The 13848-nt window shown below is 47.7% G+C and overlaps 1 protein-coding gene across 7 annotated transcripts in view; it reads right to left on the reverse strand.

Moving 5' to 3' along the window:
• Positions 1-10134, reverse strand: part of UBE2V1 (ubiquitin conjugating enzyme E2 V1) — a 38648-nt gene extending 28514 nt beyond the window's left edge. The window contains exons 1-2 of one of the 7 annotated variants that reach the window (XM_033186719.1): positions 7331-7413; positions 5522-5795 (exon numbers count right to left, since the gene is read on the reverse strand). Coding sequence is in view for 1 of the 7 variants with exons in the window: in XM_033186715.1 (XP_033042606.1) it covers positions 7331-7352 (22 nt within the window). In the remaining 6 variants the exon portion in view is untranslated. Of the gene's footprint in view, positions 1-1598; positions 1657-2297; positions 2453-5521; positions 5796-7330; positions 7462-10116 lie in introns of those variants that run through there. The other 6 variants (XM_033186716.1, XM_033186717.1, XM_033186718.1 and 3 more) reach the window with 6 other exon arrangements.
• Between the last annotated feature and the right edge of the window lie 3714 nt (positions 10135-13848).

The raw sequence follows: 13848 nt of genomic DNA on the forward strand, positions 1-13848 counted from the left end.
AACTTCACCAAGGTGCTAAAATATCATAGTAATCCAAGACTTTTTGAAGAAAATATTTGTTCCTATTATTTCAGAAGTATTCTTTCCAGAAGGCTTTTTCCTGGATCTGTGTCAGTATCAAAAGTCAGCCGGTTATTCTCTTAGCAAAATATAAACTTAAAAGTCAGCAGTTGCAGGATATTGCAAAGAAAATATGGCAACCAGGTTTAAAAAGCATGAATAGTTGATAGAGCTTTATACCATGTCACAGTAAAACATTTAATGTAGTAATCTGAAACACAGCAACATACTAAAATATTTGTGGCACAAAAAGGATTCTGAAGTTCTTTAAAACATCTTTTGGGAAAATCATGGCCACCAAGGAGCAGCTATCCCAGCATGTCAATCTTGGAAAACCCTGGCCTAGGTCTTGAATTAAAATGGTAGAACTGGCTGGGCGTGGTGGCTCACACCTGTAACCCCAACACTTTGGGAGGCCGAGGTGGGTGGATTACCTGAGGCCAGGAGTTGGAGAATAGCCTGACCAACATGAAGAAATCCTGTCTCTACTAAAAATACAAAATTATGCAGGTGTGCGGGCGCATGTCTGTAATCCCAACCACTCGGGAGGCTGAGGCAGGAAAATCGCTTGAACCTAGGAGGGAGAGGTTGCGGTGAGCCAAGATTGCACCATTGCGCTCCAGCCTGGGCAAGAAGAGCAAAACTCTGTCTCAAAACAAAAAAAAAAAAGTAGAACCTCAGAGGTTTTTCCTGAAAAGAAAGCTGCTAGATAAAAATGGTTTCGTTGCCCATTCAGGGAAGACAGTGAACTGAGCTAGGAATCTGATACTGCTCCCACTTCAGAAAATGAGGAGGTATAGAAGGTGATGCACTGGGATTCAACGTCCCTGAAAACTGGACATAAAGCCAAAATCAAGTAACTTTTATTTCTGAGCAACCGACCAAGTGTAGTCTGGCTGTCTAGTTAGCCTGCCCAGGAGATCTTTTTTTCTCCTTCTCTAGAGCAATGGTTCTCCAAGTTAGTCCTCAGACCTGCAGCCTGGACCTCATCTGCGAATTTGCTAGAAATGTACATTCTCAGGCCCCCAGCCCAGAATTCCTGAATCTGAAACTCCAAGCGTGGGCCTAAGAATTTGACAAGCCCTCCAGGTGACTCTGAGGTATACTAGTTTGGGACGCATTGCTCTAGGGGAATTCTAGGGGAAGAATTAGTAGCAATGTGTCATTCTTTACAGTCCAACGATGTGACAACAGCTGGTGACAGAATATAAAACCTTGTGCTCTTCTGCTGCTAGGGTCAGTGACCAAGGCCAAGCATCGGATTTTCTTTGACAAGGGGGGAAACAAGATGTGGGAAACGAGTCAGGACAACTGGAGAAGGGGAGGAGGACGGTTAATTCTATGATCAAGTACCTCTATAAATACCACCAAACAAGAATAAGAGGTTCAGTTTTTTGAAAGGCTGAATAGCCACTTTTGCTTCTGCCCTATCAGATACATTGTTTCTCCGCAAATTGTCAAATGTATCCATTTGGCTACATCAAAGAGATCCTGAATTAACTCACTGCAACATTCACAGATATTTACTGAGTACTTACTATTTGGTCCAGAACTGTGCTCGTGCTAGGGACACAGCAGATGGGACAGAATCTTGCCCTAGTGAAAAGGCATAGAAAATATGCAACAAAACAACACTTCAGGTAAGGTTAAGTGCTTTAGAGAAACAGAGCAAAACAAGAAGCTGTGACAATGACTAAAAAACTATACTGAATGGAGTGCTCAGGGATGGCCTTTCTGGGTAGCTGTAACCTGAAGAACAACAGTCAGACGCATGAAGATCTGGGGACACAGCAAGATCAGAGGTGTACATGATATCACATGAAGTCACGGCGGCAGGGCCTTGTGGGCCATGGAAAAGGGATGGGTTATTCAGTAATAAGAGCAGTGGGAAGGGCTTCCTGAAGGGGAGTGGCAGTTTCTGTTTTATGTCTGTGAAAGATCATTCTGTCTCCTGTATAGAAAGTGGAAAGGCCAAGATTGAAAGCAAGAGGCTTTTTCCATCTTCCAGGCAAGAGAAAGATGGTTCTGGTTAGACTAGGATGACAAGAGTGGAGACAGAAAGGAGGATTTGGCATTTAGTTTGGGGTTATACCTACTGGACTTGTGACAGGGTGGATGTGAAGATGAGGAAAGACTACAACTTGAGAGGCCATTGCTAGCTACCCACGAATAAGCTAAACAGCCAAGGCAGAAACAACAACAGACATGCCAATGGCTGAAGATGCTTGCAGGCCTACCTCAGAGAATAGGAAATGGGGGCTGGAAGAACGATCATCCTGGCCAAGAGCACGTGTCCTGAAGCAACACCGTCCCAGAGCACCCAGGCTCTGCATCTCAGGCTAGTCACTCCTCTCCTGGCCTGTTTCCTCACCTTCACAATCGATACAGCCCTTCACAATGGTCCGCTGTGACAAGTGAGATAATGTAGTTAATACAGTGTCTAGCAGTTAGTTAACCCTAGGAGTGCAACTTAAAAAGAAGTTTGATGGCTTGCATGTAAATAAGGATGAGGAACTATTTTGTACATGCCATGATGGGGCTCCAAGCCCAAGAGGTGTACGTTATTCAGTATAAAATATAAGCAACAGCTTCCTTAAAAAAGGACCTCACTCTCCTTGGATAGCACATAACCCAGAAGAGGACAAACAGTGGCCAGAGATGCTATAAAAAGAGTTCCTGAAATGGGTAGCAGCAGACATTTCTTACTAAAGCCCTTTCTCTCTCCAAGAGTAAACATTCCAAGACCTAGAAAGAACATATCCCTACATCCATGCCTTTTTCTTTTCCTTCCTAAGGTACTGGAGCAGGCTGGGGAGGTAACGGGAGATAAAAATGCCTGGGCTGTAGTCTGAGCATCACTAGTCTCCCTTGGCTTTTGGCTCCTCCCTCAGTAATGTGGATGGATACTGCCTCTGGCTGGTGACCAGGCTGTGGAGAGTTAGATGAGACAACAGCACAGGTGAGTCAAAGTCCATGGGACACTCTAAAGCACTATCAACAATATAACAGTAATAATATTCAAATATTTACTTTGCCAAATGTGCTGCTCTGAACTTCTTTGTGCCCCTTCAAAATTAAGCAGAGGATTCCTGACTTCGTATTTTGTATTCTACTTTTATCAAATTTCTGCAGAGCTACAATTTGGGGGGAGGTGGGAGGGACAGAGATATGAAGAGAAAAGAGAATGTGGTGGTGGAAATAGAGTGGTTTTAAGTTAATGTGAAGGAGGAAAATCATGATCATCAAAATTAACCTTGGTAATCTCTTAAGAAAATAATAGCTGGCGGCCCGGCGTGGTGGCTTATGCCTGTAATCCCAGCACTTTGGGAGGCTGAGGAGGGCAGATCATGAGGTCAGGAGTTCGAGACCAGCCTGACCAACATGGAGAAACCCCAACTCTACTAAAAATACAAAAATTAGCTGGGCGTGGTGGCATGTGCCTGTGATCCCAGCTACTCAGGAGGCTGAGGCAGGAGAATTGCTTTAACCTGGGAAGCTGAGGTTGCAGTGAGCCAAGATTGCACCACTGCACTCCAGCTAGGTGACAGGGCGAAACTCCACCACACACACACACACAAGCTTGCACTAGCCCAACAAAGCCAGTTTCCCCTCTATCACTGGGGCAGGCTACTATTTCTTTGGCTGAGCACAATATGAGGCTGTTCTTTGAATATAGGGCCCATGTCGTAAAAAAGGCACTTAATTACAATTGGCATAAGATGCTCACACAGTGAGACACACAGGAACTGAGAACAACTAAGGGACTGTGTGTTTTCATCCATTTCCAGCTCTCTCTGGGGAAGACCCTTGAATGGAAGGGAAGACTAATCTCTGCTGCCCACATGGTTAAGTTTTTTTTTGTTTTTTGTTTTTGAGACGGAGTCTCGCTCTGTTGCCCAGGCTGAAGTGCAGTGGCGCGATCTTGGCTCACTGCAAGCTCCGCCTCCCGGGTTCACGCCATTCTCCTGCCTCAGCCTCCTGAGTAGCTGGGACCACAGGCGCCCGCCACCACACTTGGCTAATTTTTTGTATTTTTAGTAGAGATGGGGTTTCACCGTGTTAGCCAGGATGGTCTCGATCTCCTGACCTTGTGATCCACCCGCCTCGGCCTCCCAAAGTGCTGGGATTACAGGCGTGAGCCACCGCGCCCAGCCTTATGGTTAAGTTTTTATAAGCTGAATGTGCATATGAGGCCACTCCGATGTATGCAAATTTAAAATCATGCCCCACCAAGGCTTACTACTCTGGCACTTACTTTCTGATTAAATGTCAGGGAAGCCCGTGGGCTGCTAAGTGAGAGGAAGGGCCTGGTAACCAAGGGTCACTATTTGATGTGCTGCAATCCTGGCCAAGGCAGGAGGAAGTCACCTGTCATAACATGGGGATTCTGAGGATCTGTGGTGGGCTTTTCACAGTTCCACCCTCTAAAACATATGTAGATATCACACATTGCAGAATCAAAGGAAGTGGGAAGGCGGTGTAACCAAATGCTGAAAGCAGTGACCATAAAAAACTAAGTTCAGCCCTTACAGGAACTCAAAGGCTTCACAGCTGTTTCCTGGCAACCAGAAGCACAGATTAATCAAGAGCCTCACTCTAAACCTGACTAAGGAAGGCCTCAGGGCCCTGACCACACCTGGAAGACTTCTCAGGGTTAGAAAGCAGAGAGGCCTGTACACTCATTTTAGTTTAACCCAAGTAAGGTCTGCTTAGCACCCTGCACTCTTTTCACTGCCTAGGGACTCTTAGCACCCTGCACTCTTTTCACTGCCTAGGGACGAAGGTCAGATCTTGCCATACTCCTCTTTTTAAGACTCTTATTTATTCATTCAACAAATATTTACTGAATGCCTACTTCATACCAGATACTTGTTGGATGGCCTCCCCTCACACCAAGTCAACTCCAAAGCCATGTCTCTTCAACTCATCTCTTTAACAAGCCTTGCTTGCACACTAAGGCCTTTTATCCTGTTCTTTCAACATGCCAAGCTCAGTCCCACCACAAGGCCTTTGCACTCACAGTCCACCCTCTCTCCTGCCTGTGACACTGTAGGGTTGGCTCTTTCCATTATTTCCCTCAGTTGAAATGTCACTTTCTCAGAGAAGCCTTCCCTGACCACCTCTCCAGACACTCTTTATCATATCACACAATTTCCTCCATAGCACTTACTGCTATCTGAAATTGTCTTATTTACCCCTTAACAGCCTTCTCTCCCTGACTCGAATGGAAGCTCCCAAAGGACACAGACTATGTCCGTTTTGTTTGCTATCCACAATGGGACATAATAGGCCGTCAGTAAATATCTGTTAAATAAACAGACAAAAAGAATTTTGGGAAGTCCATTTTAGGGCACCTCAAAGCCTGTTCTATGTTATCTAAACCATGCCAAATGCTCTTGTATTCCACTAGAGAGCAGCTGACATTTTATCTGATCACCATAGCCATTTACGAAGCACTCACTTTTTAACTGTCAGGGTCTCCAGAAGTTAGAATCGGGCAGCTGTTAACTCAGATTGTAGGTAGCCAACCCAGTGACTGCAAGCAGGGCTGAGCTGCAACAGCACCTTATTGCTGGCTACCGCCAGCACACTGGGCCCCTTGGTTCATTACGACCTGGTACGAGTGTTATTCTGGTGAGAAGTTTCCCCCAGCAGTCTGGCCTGACTCAGAATCTCTCTTCTGGGAGTGCCTGGGGCAGCGTCTTGGCAAACGAATTGACTCAGCACTGTTCCAGCTGAAACCAAAATCGAGTAAAAGGATTCATGGTCTCCGCTATGCTGCAAGAAGACCCCACTGTTTTAAATGCAAAAGGCAGCAGCTTCCGGTGGGTCACTTCAGTCAGATCCCCCATTTTCAATTTCTTTTATTGATGGTTGGTGGGAACCCCAACCATCAGACAAGTATGGCTCCTTGAGACGGCAGAGGAGCAACACTGTAAAGAATTTCCCTCACCCTGTTTCTCATGGATCACCAATTCCTTCCCAACACTGCCCCTGCTGTGGCCTTAAATACCCCAATGACTGCCGTACTCAGGTTGGTGTCCCTGCAGCCCCACAGTGGGGAACACTGTGGTCCTGTTTGCTTCCTCCATCAGAGGTAACCCATCTTCACCCCATCTGAGAGAACCTCTTTGGCCAACTTCACTGCCAGGCACCCAAGGGTGCAGCCTCACCCAAGAGTTTCCATTTTATCTATTCACCTCCCTACTCCCATCTGCCAGTGGGGAACTTCTAAGCTGAACCCACATATCTGTCCCAGTTATCAAAGGAGTGGATGAGAGTGAGTGTCTCCACAGAAGAGACACTTCTAGGATATACTTCCCTCACTCAATTCAAAAAGAGGAGACTTTTCTCGTTTACAAGAAACATCTCTAGAACCCGACCTTTTCCACTCACTCAGTTCAGGGGCTTCCCTCAGTTGAATCCCCACTCCCAAAGAGACATCCTCGGGGTTCCCAATTCACCTGTTCTTCCTCATTCAATATCAGAGGCTTCCACCAACTGCCCCAGTCGGACCTTGTCCCCTGAAACCGAAATTGGAGCAATCCATCTGTATCCTCGAATAGGAGACTGGTAATGATGGGGTCATTTCACTATCACTGCAATCAAGTCCCTCTGGCATCTGAATCCTTTCCCCCCTGCTCTCACTTACAATGCGGAGATTCCCTTAATTCTCCCCAAAAGCAGCCGCTCCAAGGCTCCTCCTTTCTAGTCAACACAGCTATTTCCTCGGCTAACCCCATCTCTAAAACTAACGCCGGAGCCGTCCCCTCAACCAATAGGGGATCCTCTCGAGTCACCCCCTCAGGATCCCGCTTCTTCCTTCCATCCAGCTTGAGGGGCTCCTCTGATGTCCCCTCCAGACCGACGGCCCCCCCTCAGCCGCACCCCTGGCACCCAGTATGGGACTTCCATTCGCTGTGGGGCGCCTCCTCCTCTAGGGAACCCCTTGATCGCCCCTTAAGAGTCGCCAGCCCCGGTCTCCTCAGGATTGCCTCGGAGCTCGCTCCTCGCCCACTCCGGCTACCCCAGGTAGCGCAGCGGGGCCCTCACGTCTCCCGGGGGAGCCTTAGGGCCTCGCCGCGCCGCCCACAGGCCCCTCAGCCCCCCGCCCGTGCTTCCGGCCACCGCCTGCCGGTGGCTGCCGCGGAGCCCACCGGATACAGGCGGCGCGGGGACCCTGGCCCCCCTGCAGGAGTCTTTGACAGTCCCCAGCCCCCGGCCCAAGCCCATGCCCCTTCGGCCGGCCGGGCCCGGCGCCCCCGCTCACCCGAGCCCGTGGTGGCTGCCATCTTGCGTCGCTGTTGCTTGAAGACCGGCCCCTTCTTCACCCCCCACCCGTACCCTGGCCCTGATGCGCAGGCGCGCGCGCACGCACAGTCGCCGCCGCTGACGCCCGCTCCGGAGACCTGCGCGACCCGTGGCCGGGGAGGCTCTTTTCCTTCCCTTTTAGAGAAAGGAAATATCTGCGTGCTCGAGGGCTCAGCAACCTGCAAGTCCCCCCACATCGGGTGCGAGGGAGGTTGTGACGTGCTTAGTGAGAAGGGCAGGGGTGACTAGGCTTGGGAAGGCGCGATTGTGAAAGAAAAAGAAAAGATAGCTTCAAACAAAAGCGCCGAATTCACTTGGGGCTTTTTCCTGTCTAGTTCCTATCTAGATCCTCACCACCTCTCCACAAGGTCAGAATTAATGTGAAAAATGCAGCCGAGAGAGATTAAACGATTTATCTAAACTCAGCTGTTAAGTGGCAGAGACAGACAGAATTTTAACCTCCAGGTTCAAATTTGAATTTGAATCGTCACCCTCCAGGTCAGATGATCTGGCTTCTAGGATTGATGCTCCCCGGCCAGAGAAGGCTTGAAGTGGATGCAGCTAAATGATTTGGGGGCAATAAGGTGGCAGGGAAAACATTTGCTAACCATCTGCCCAATTCATTCATTCATTCATTCGTTCATTCATTCATCCAACCGAACAAACATTAAGCACCTACTATGTACCAGACACTGTGCTAGGAGCTGGGGATGGATAGACATCTCTGAAGAAGCAAATCCCTGCTTTCAGGGGCTTACATTCTAGTCATAGACAGCAAGTAAATAAACAGGAAACTACAATTCTGATAGGCTAGAGATTAACCAAGAAAAGGGCAGTGGAGGATGGTCAGGAAGGGCCTCCTAAGGTGGTCGTATTTCAACAGAGACCCTAACAATGAGGAGGTAGAGGGAACAGCTTGTGCAAAGGCCCTCAGGAAATATTTTTGCAAATAAACCCAAGAAGTTACTCCTCCTATATTATAAATTGTCTGAGAAGCCCTTATATGGATGTAGACCCTGAAGCTGAGAGAGGTGAAGGGACTGGCTTAAGGTCACAGAGCAAAATACTGGCAGAAGGACCAGGACTCTAAACATAGAGGGGCAAGGAAGCTGGAAGCCCTCACCCAGCACATCCAATTCATCACCTTTGTCTGACAACAATGCCTACTCTGCATCTCTCCCGCTCCATTCACTTCTCCACTCAGGACAAGCTGCCTTTATCTCCTACTTGGAAGACCCCAGCAGCTTCCATTCTCTTCCCCCATGGTCCATTCTCTATATGAACCAACATCTGCTCAAAACACCCTCCAGCTAAAGCCTTCAGTGGCTCTCCATTCCCTCTGGATAAAATACAAACTCTACAAGTTGAGTGACCATAGATTATCACCTAATGAGGACGAGGACCTATTATAATCTCACCATGGCAAGTGGAAACCAGGGCTCTCCAGGGCAAACCAGGATGCCTGGACACCCTGTGTACAAGGCTTTGCACCCAGGGCTGGGACGAGGATGGGGCCATCAGATTTAACGGGGCTTTCACTCAGGTCCTGACTCTGCACTTGTACTGCCCTGCAGGTGAGTGACTCCTTAAAATCTGCACCCTAGGGCAGGGTGCAGTGGCTCATGCCTGTAATCCCAGCACTTTTGGAGGCAGAGGTGGGCGGATCACCTGAGGTCAGGAGATCCAGACCAGCCTGGTCAACATGATGAAACCTTGTCTCTACTAAAAATACAAAAATTAGCGGGGCGTGGTGGCAGGCGCCCATAATCCCAGCTACTCGGTAGGCTGAAGCAGGAGAATCGCTTGAACCAGGGAGGCAGAGGTTGCAGTGAGCCGAGATCGCGCCATTGCATTCCATCCTGGGCAACAGAGAGAGACTCTCTCAAAAAAAAAAAAAAAAAAAAAAAATCTGCACCCTAGGTCCCCCACTTGCCTCATCATAGCCTTGGCACAGCCTGCGCCTCTGAGAGTTTCTGTACCTCTGCAGCGACACTGGCCCTTTGCAAGCCCCCTGGAACGCAAGGCCTCTCTCCCACTTCAGGGGCTTTGCCTGTGCTGTCTCCACTCTTCAGTTCTCAGATCCAGCACCACCCCCTCAGGGAAGTCTTCCTCGATTCCTTCAACCACGTCAAATTCAGCTGTAATTAGCTCTCAAAGTGCCAGCACTAGCTACAGGTGAAGCAACTTGAGTTTTCGTGTATCACGTGATACAAGTTTGATTTGGGGAGCACAGAAAATACTTGCCCTGGACTTGGGGTCACTGTAAAGCATCAGTAGCAGGTGGAAGCATTTGGGTTCCTAAGGTGGACTCACTTTTGCAGTTAAATTTTCTAGGTTCAAGTCTTCCTTCATCACTTAGTGTGCTTTGTGACTTCAGGTAAGACGCTTGAACCTCTCCTGGTATCAGTTTCCCCTTCTATGAGGATAGCAGTATCAACCTCATAGGATTGCTGTGGAGATAAAATGCTTTCCTAAAACCCCTTGGCACAGGGAGGAGGAAGGGACACTAGAAGCGCTGATATTTACCAAGCCATTACATCCAGCTTTTAATCCTCACAACTCGATGCAGCAACTCCTGTGACTCCCCGTTTTAGAGATGAGAAAACTGAGACTCAGAGCTAACAGGTGGAGGATGAGGATTAAAACACAAGCCTTTTATCCATGATGCCCGTGAATGTCTACTCGCATGGATTCCTTGGCTCTTGTAGGAAACTTCTTGCAAGTAAAATTGACAATAATAATTACCGTGCAGAGCTCATCGCAGGAAGAGGTTAAGCGGGACAGCCCGGGGCATGCTGGTTATTGTAGGCTGGCGTTGGCGCGGTGCCTGGTGGGAGTTGTAGTACGTCCCGCGCACACCCTCCCTCGAAGAGGCGCTGCCCCATTCCTGGACGTCACAACCGGTCCCCAGAGCGGGATTCCTCCCGGGGCCTGCGCCTGGTCGCCGCTGTGCGCTTGAGCTGATAAACTCAGCTGATGGGGCTAAGAGTCTTGTTTTATTGGATTTTGGGGAAGATTAAAATGGTTAATAAAACTAGAGATTTTAGAAAAGCGCTTGGCACTAAGTGCAATATAAGTATTAGCTGCTATTATTACTTAATCCTCAATGACCCTTGCAAAGTAGCTGTTACCATTTCCATTTGTGAGATGAGAAAACTGAGGCTTAGAGGAGTTAGATGGCTTTTCCAAGGTCACACAACAAGGAAGGAGTAAAATCAGTTTTGGAATCCAGTTCTCTTTATCCTGTGTCACCTGCTGACTCTCCTGTGATGAGGGAGGTGGAGCCTGGGAGGTTTTGAGCAAAATGTAGGCAGGTTTGCCTTTCTGCAAAGTGCATCGTGCTGCCATGAGGAGACAGGGTGAGGACACCCAACTGGGCAGCAGCAATATTGGTGGCAGGGAACCCAGAGAGGTGTGTTGGGCACTGTTTACTGCCAGTCCAGTTGCCATGTCCCCACATGGCGGGGTGGGTGTTTGGAAACTTTGCCTCCCCTCATAAAAGCTGAAGAGAAGGTTGGGCGCCCTGGCTCATGCCTGTAATCCCAACACTTTGGGAGGCCGAGGCGGGCGGATCACCTGAGGTCAGGAGTTCGAGACCAGCCTGGCCAACGTGGCAAAACCCCGTCTCTACTGCAAATACAAAAATTAGCTGAGAGTGGTGGCTCATGCCTTTAATCCCAGCTACCTGGGAGGCTGAGGCACGAGAATCGCTTGAACCTGGGAGGCAGAGGTTGCAGTGAGCCAAGATCGCACCATTGCACTCCAGTCTGAGCGATAGAGTGAGACTCCATCTCAAACGAACAAAAAAGCTGAAGAAAAAGCCTATTTTTGTCCCCTTTCCTCCTTCCTACCATATGAGGTTGTAATGATTAGAACCAGAATCCTGCGTGATATCGCTGAGCTACTGAAGGAATCGCGGGGCTGCCCACCTGCAGACTTCTGAAGACGTGAGGTAATGTGCCTGTTGCTTAAGTTGTTCTTAAAGGTAGGTTTTTGTTACCTACCACCAAAAAGCATACCTAATCGATACAGGAAGCTGATGCAGTGGTTCAGTTGAGAGGCATATAGACCTGACTGTTCTGCAGTGTTCATTCATGAACTCTGTTCTCAAGTAAGAAAATACTAGGGCTGGTTTGGAATCTCTGGGATGTGAAAGGCATGAGTAGTTTGAAAAAGTATATTCGAAAGGTGGAAAATCAAAAATTATATAATGTTATCCACAACCTTCATATTTCCTATTTATAGTTAAGGAAAACCCCCAACCTCTTGCTATAGTTTTTATAACATAAGCTACAGAAAGTAAAGCTGACAAACTGTTGACAGGAAGGGCTGTGGACTTGCAGAAGACAGAGAGGATAATCCCTGGGAAGGGATGTGTAGTTAACAGGGTGTGTGATGAAGCCAGGCATGGTGGCTCACACCTGTAATCCTAGCACTTAGGGAGGCTGAGGCGGGTGGACCACCTGAGGTCAGGAATTCGAAACCAGCCTGGCCAACATGGTGAAACCCCGTCTCTACTGAAAATACAAAAATTAGCCGAGCGTGGTGGCTCATGCCTGTAATCCAGCTACTGGGGAGGCTGAGGCAGGAGAATCACTTGAACCTGGGAGGCAGAGGTTGCCGCAGCATTGCACTCCGGGCTGGGCAACAGAGCGAAACTCCATCTAAAACAAACAAACAAACAAACAAAAAAACCCCAACAGGATGTGTGATGCATTTGCTAGTGAAATTCTATGGCATATATGTGGAGTCATGGTTCCCTGAGATGTGTCTAGCCATAGCACTGAGACATCTTATTTAATGTCTGATGTAGTTTTGAAATATACAGTCAAAAAGAGGTGGGAGTGGGTGGGCAGGGATCCTTGGTGCACTTCATTAACTCACTCTATCAATGGACATCTCAGTTGTTTCCATTGGCTTCTTCTGATACAATTTTTATAATGTCTGAATTTTGTATTATATGTTACTTTTGTGGTCAGGGAAAAAGGAATGAAAACCAGGGGTCTGAGGCGGGGAGACAGGGGAATAAAAAGGATGTTTCCTTAATTTATAAACAGCCCTTGCAACTCATTAAGAAAAAATAACTCAAAGATGACAGTTATAGCAAATATTTATTGAGCATTTGCCATATTCCAGGAACATGGTATTTTGCATATAATAATGTATTTAATCTTCACACCTATCCTATAAGGTAGGTACCATTATTATCCCCATTTTGCAGACGAGGAAACTGAGACACAGAACGGTTAAGTAACTTGCCCAAAGTCACAAGCTTGTAAGTGGCAGAACTGGGATTGGAATCCTACACTCTTAACCACTACTACCCTGCCTTCCAAGAAAAATAAGAAAAGGGCATGAACAGATGAGGAAATGCAAATGCATTTTAAACTCACAGTAAGATGCCCAATCTCACACAACATATTGTATTTCAGTGATTTGAATATACACGTTTTTACTTTTTTTTTTTTTTGAGACAGAGTCTCACTGTGTCGCCCAGGCTGGAGTGCAGTCGCACGATCTCAGCTCACTGCAACCTCCACCTCTCGGGTTCAAGCAATTCTCCTGCCTCAGCCTCCCAAGTAGCTGGGACTACAGGTGCCTGCCACCACGCCCAGCTAATTATTATTATTATTATTATTATTGTATTTTTAGTAGAGATGTGTTTCGTTATGTTGGCCAGGCTGGTCTTGAATTCCTGATCTCGTGATCTGCCCGCCTTGGCCTCCCAAAGTGCTGGGATTATAGGCGTGAGCCATCACACCCAGCCACATTTTTACATGTGAACATCTCTGAAATCAGGATGCATCTTAGAATCAGTGACATCTTAGAATCAATGAAATACAGTAAGAGAAATGCAAATTAAAACCACCTATCAGATTGGCAAAGAACAAAACATTTGATAACATGCTGTGTTGGCAAGGGTGTGAGGAAACAGGGACTCTGAAAACTTGTGAACTTAAACTGGCATGGCCTCTGGAAGACAATTTGGTATGCACTATCAAAATTTAAAACACACTCATGGGTCAAGCCTGTAATCCCAGCACTTTGGGAGGTTGACGCACGAGGATTGCTAGAGCACAGGAGTTTGAGACCAGCCTAGGCAACAAAGCAAGACCCTCGTCACTAAAAATAATAAAAAAGATTAGCCCAGCATGGTGGCATCCACCTGTAATCCCAACTACTTGGGATGGGAGGCTGAGGGAAGATAGCTTGAGCCCAGGAGGCAGAGGCTGCAGTGAGCTGGGATTGCACCACTGCACTCTAGCCCAGGTAATAGAGCAAGACCTTGTCTCAAAAAAAAAAAAAAAAAAAAAAAGGCCAGTTGCAGTGGTTCATGCCTGTAATCCCAGTACTTTGGGAGGCCGAGGCGGGCAGATCATGAGGTCAGGAGATCAGGACCATCCTGGCTAACATGGCGAAACCCCGTCTCTACTAAAAAATACAAAAAATTAGCCGGGCGTGGTGGCGGGCGCCTGT

The sequence above is a fragment of the Trachypithecus francoisi genome, unplaced genomic scaffold, assembly GCF_009764315.1.
Source record: "Trachypithecus francoisi isolate TF-2019V2 unplaced genomic scaffold, Tfra_2.0 Lachesis_group21, whole genome shotgun sequence".
NCBI classification, from domain to species: domain Eukaryota; kingdom Metazoa; phylum Chordata; class Mammalia; order Primates; family Cercopithecidae; genus Trachypithecus; species Trachypithecus francoisi.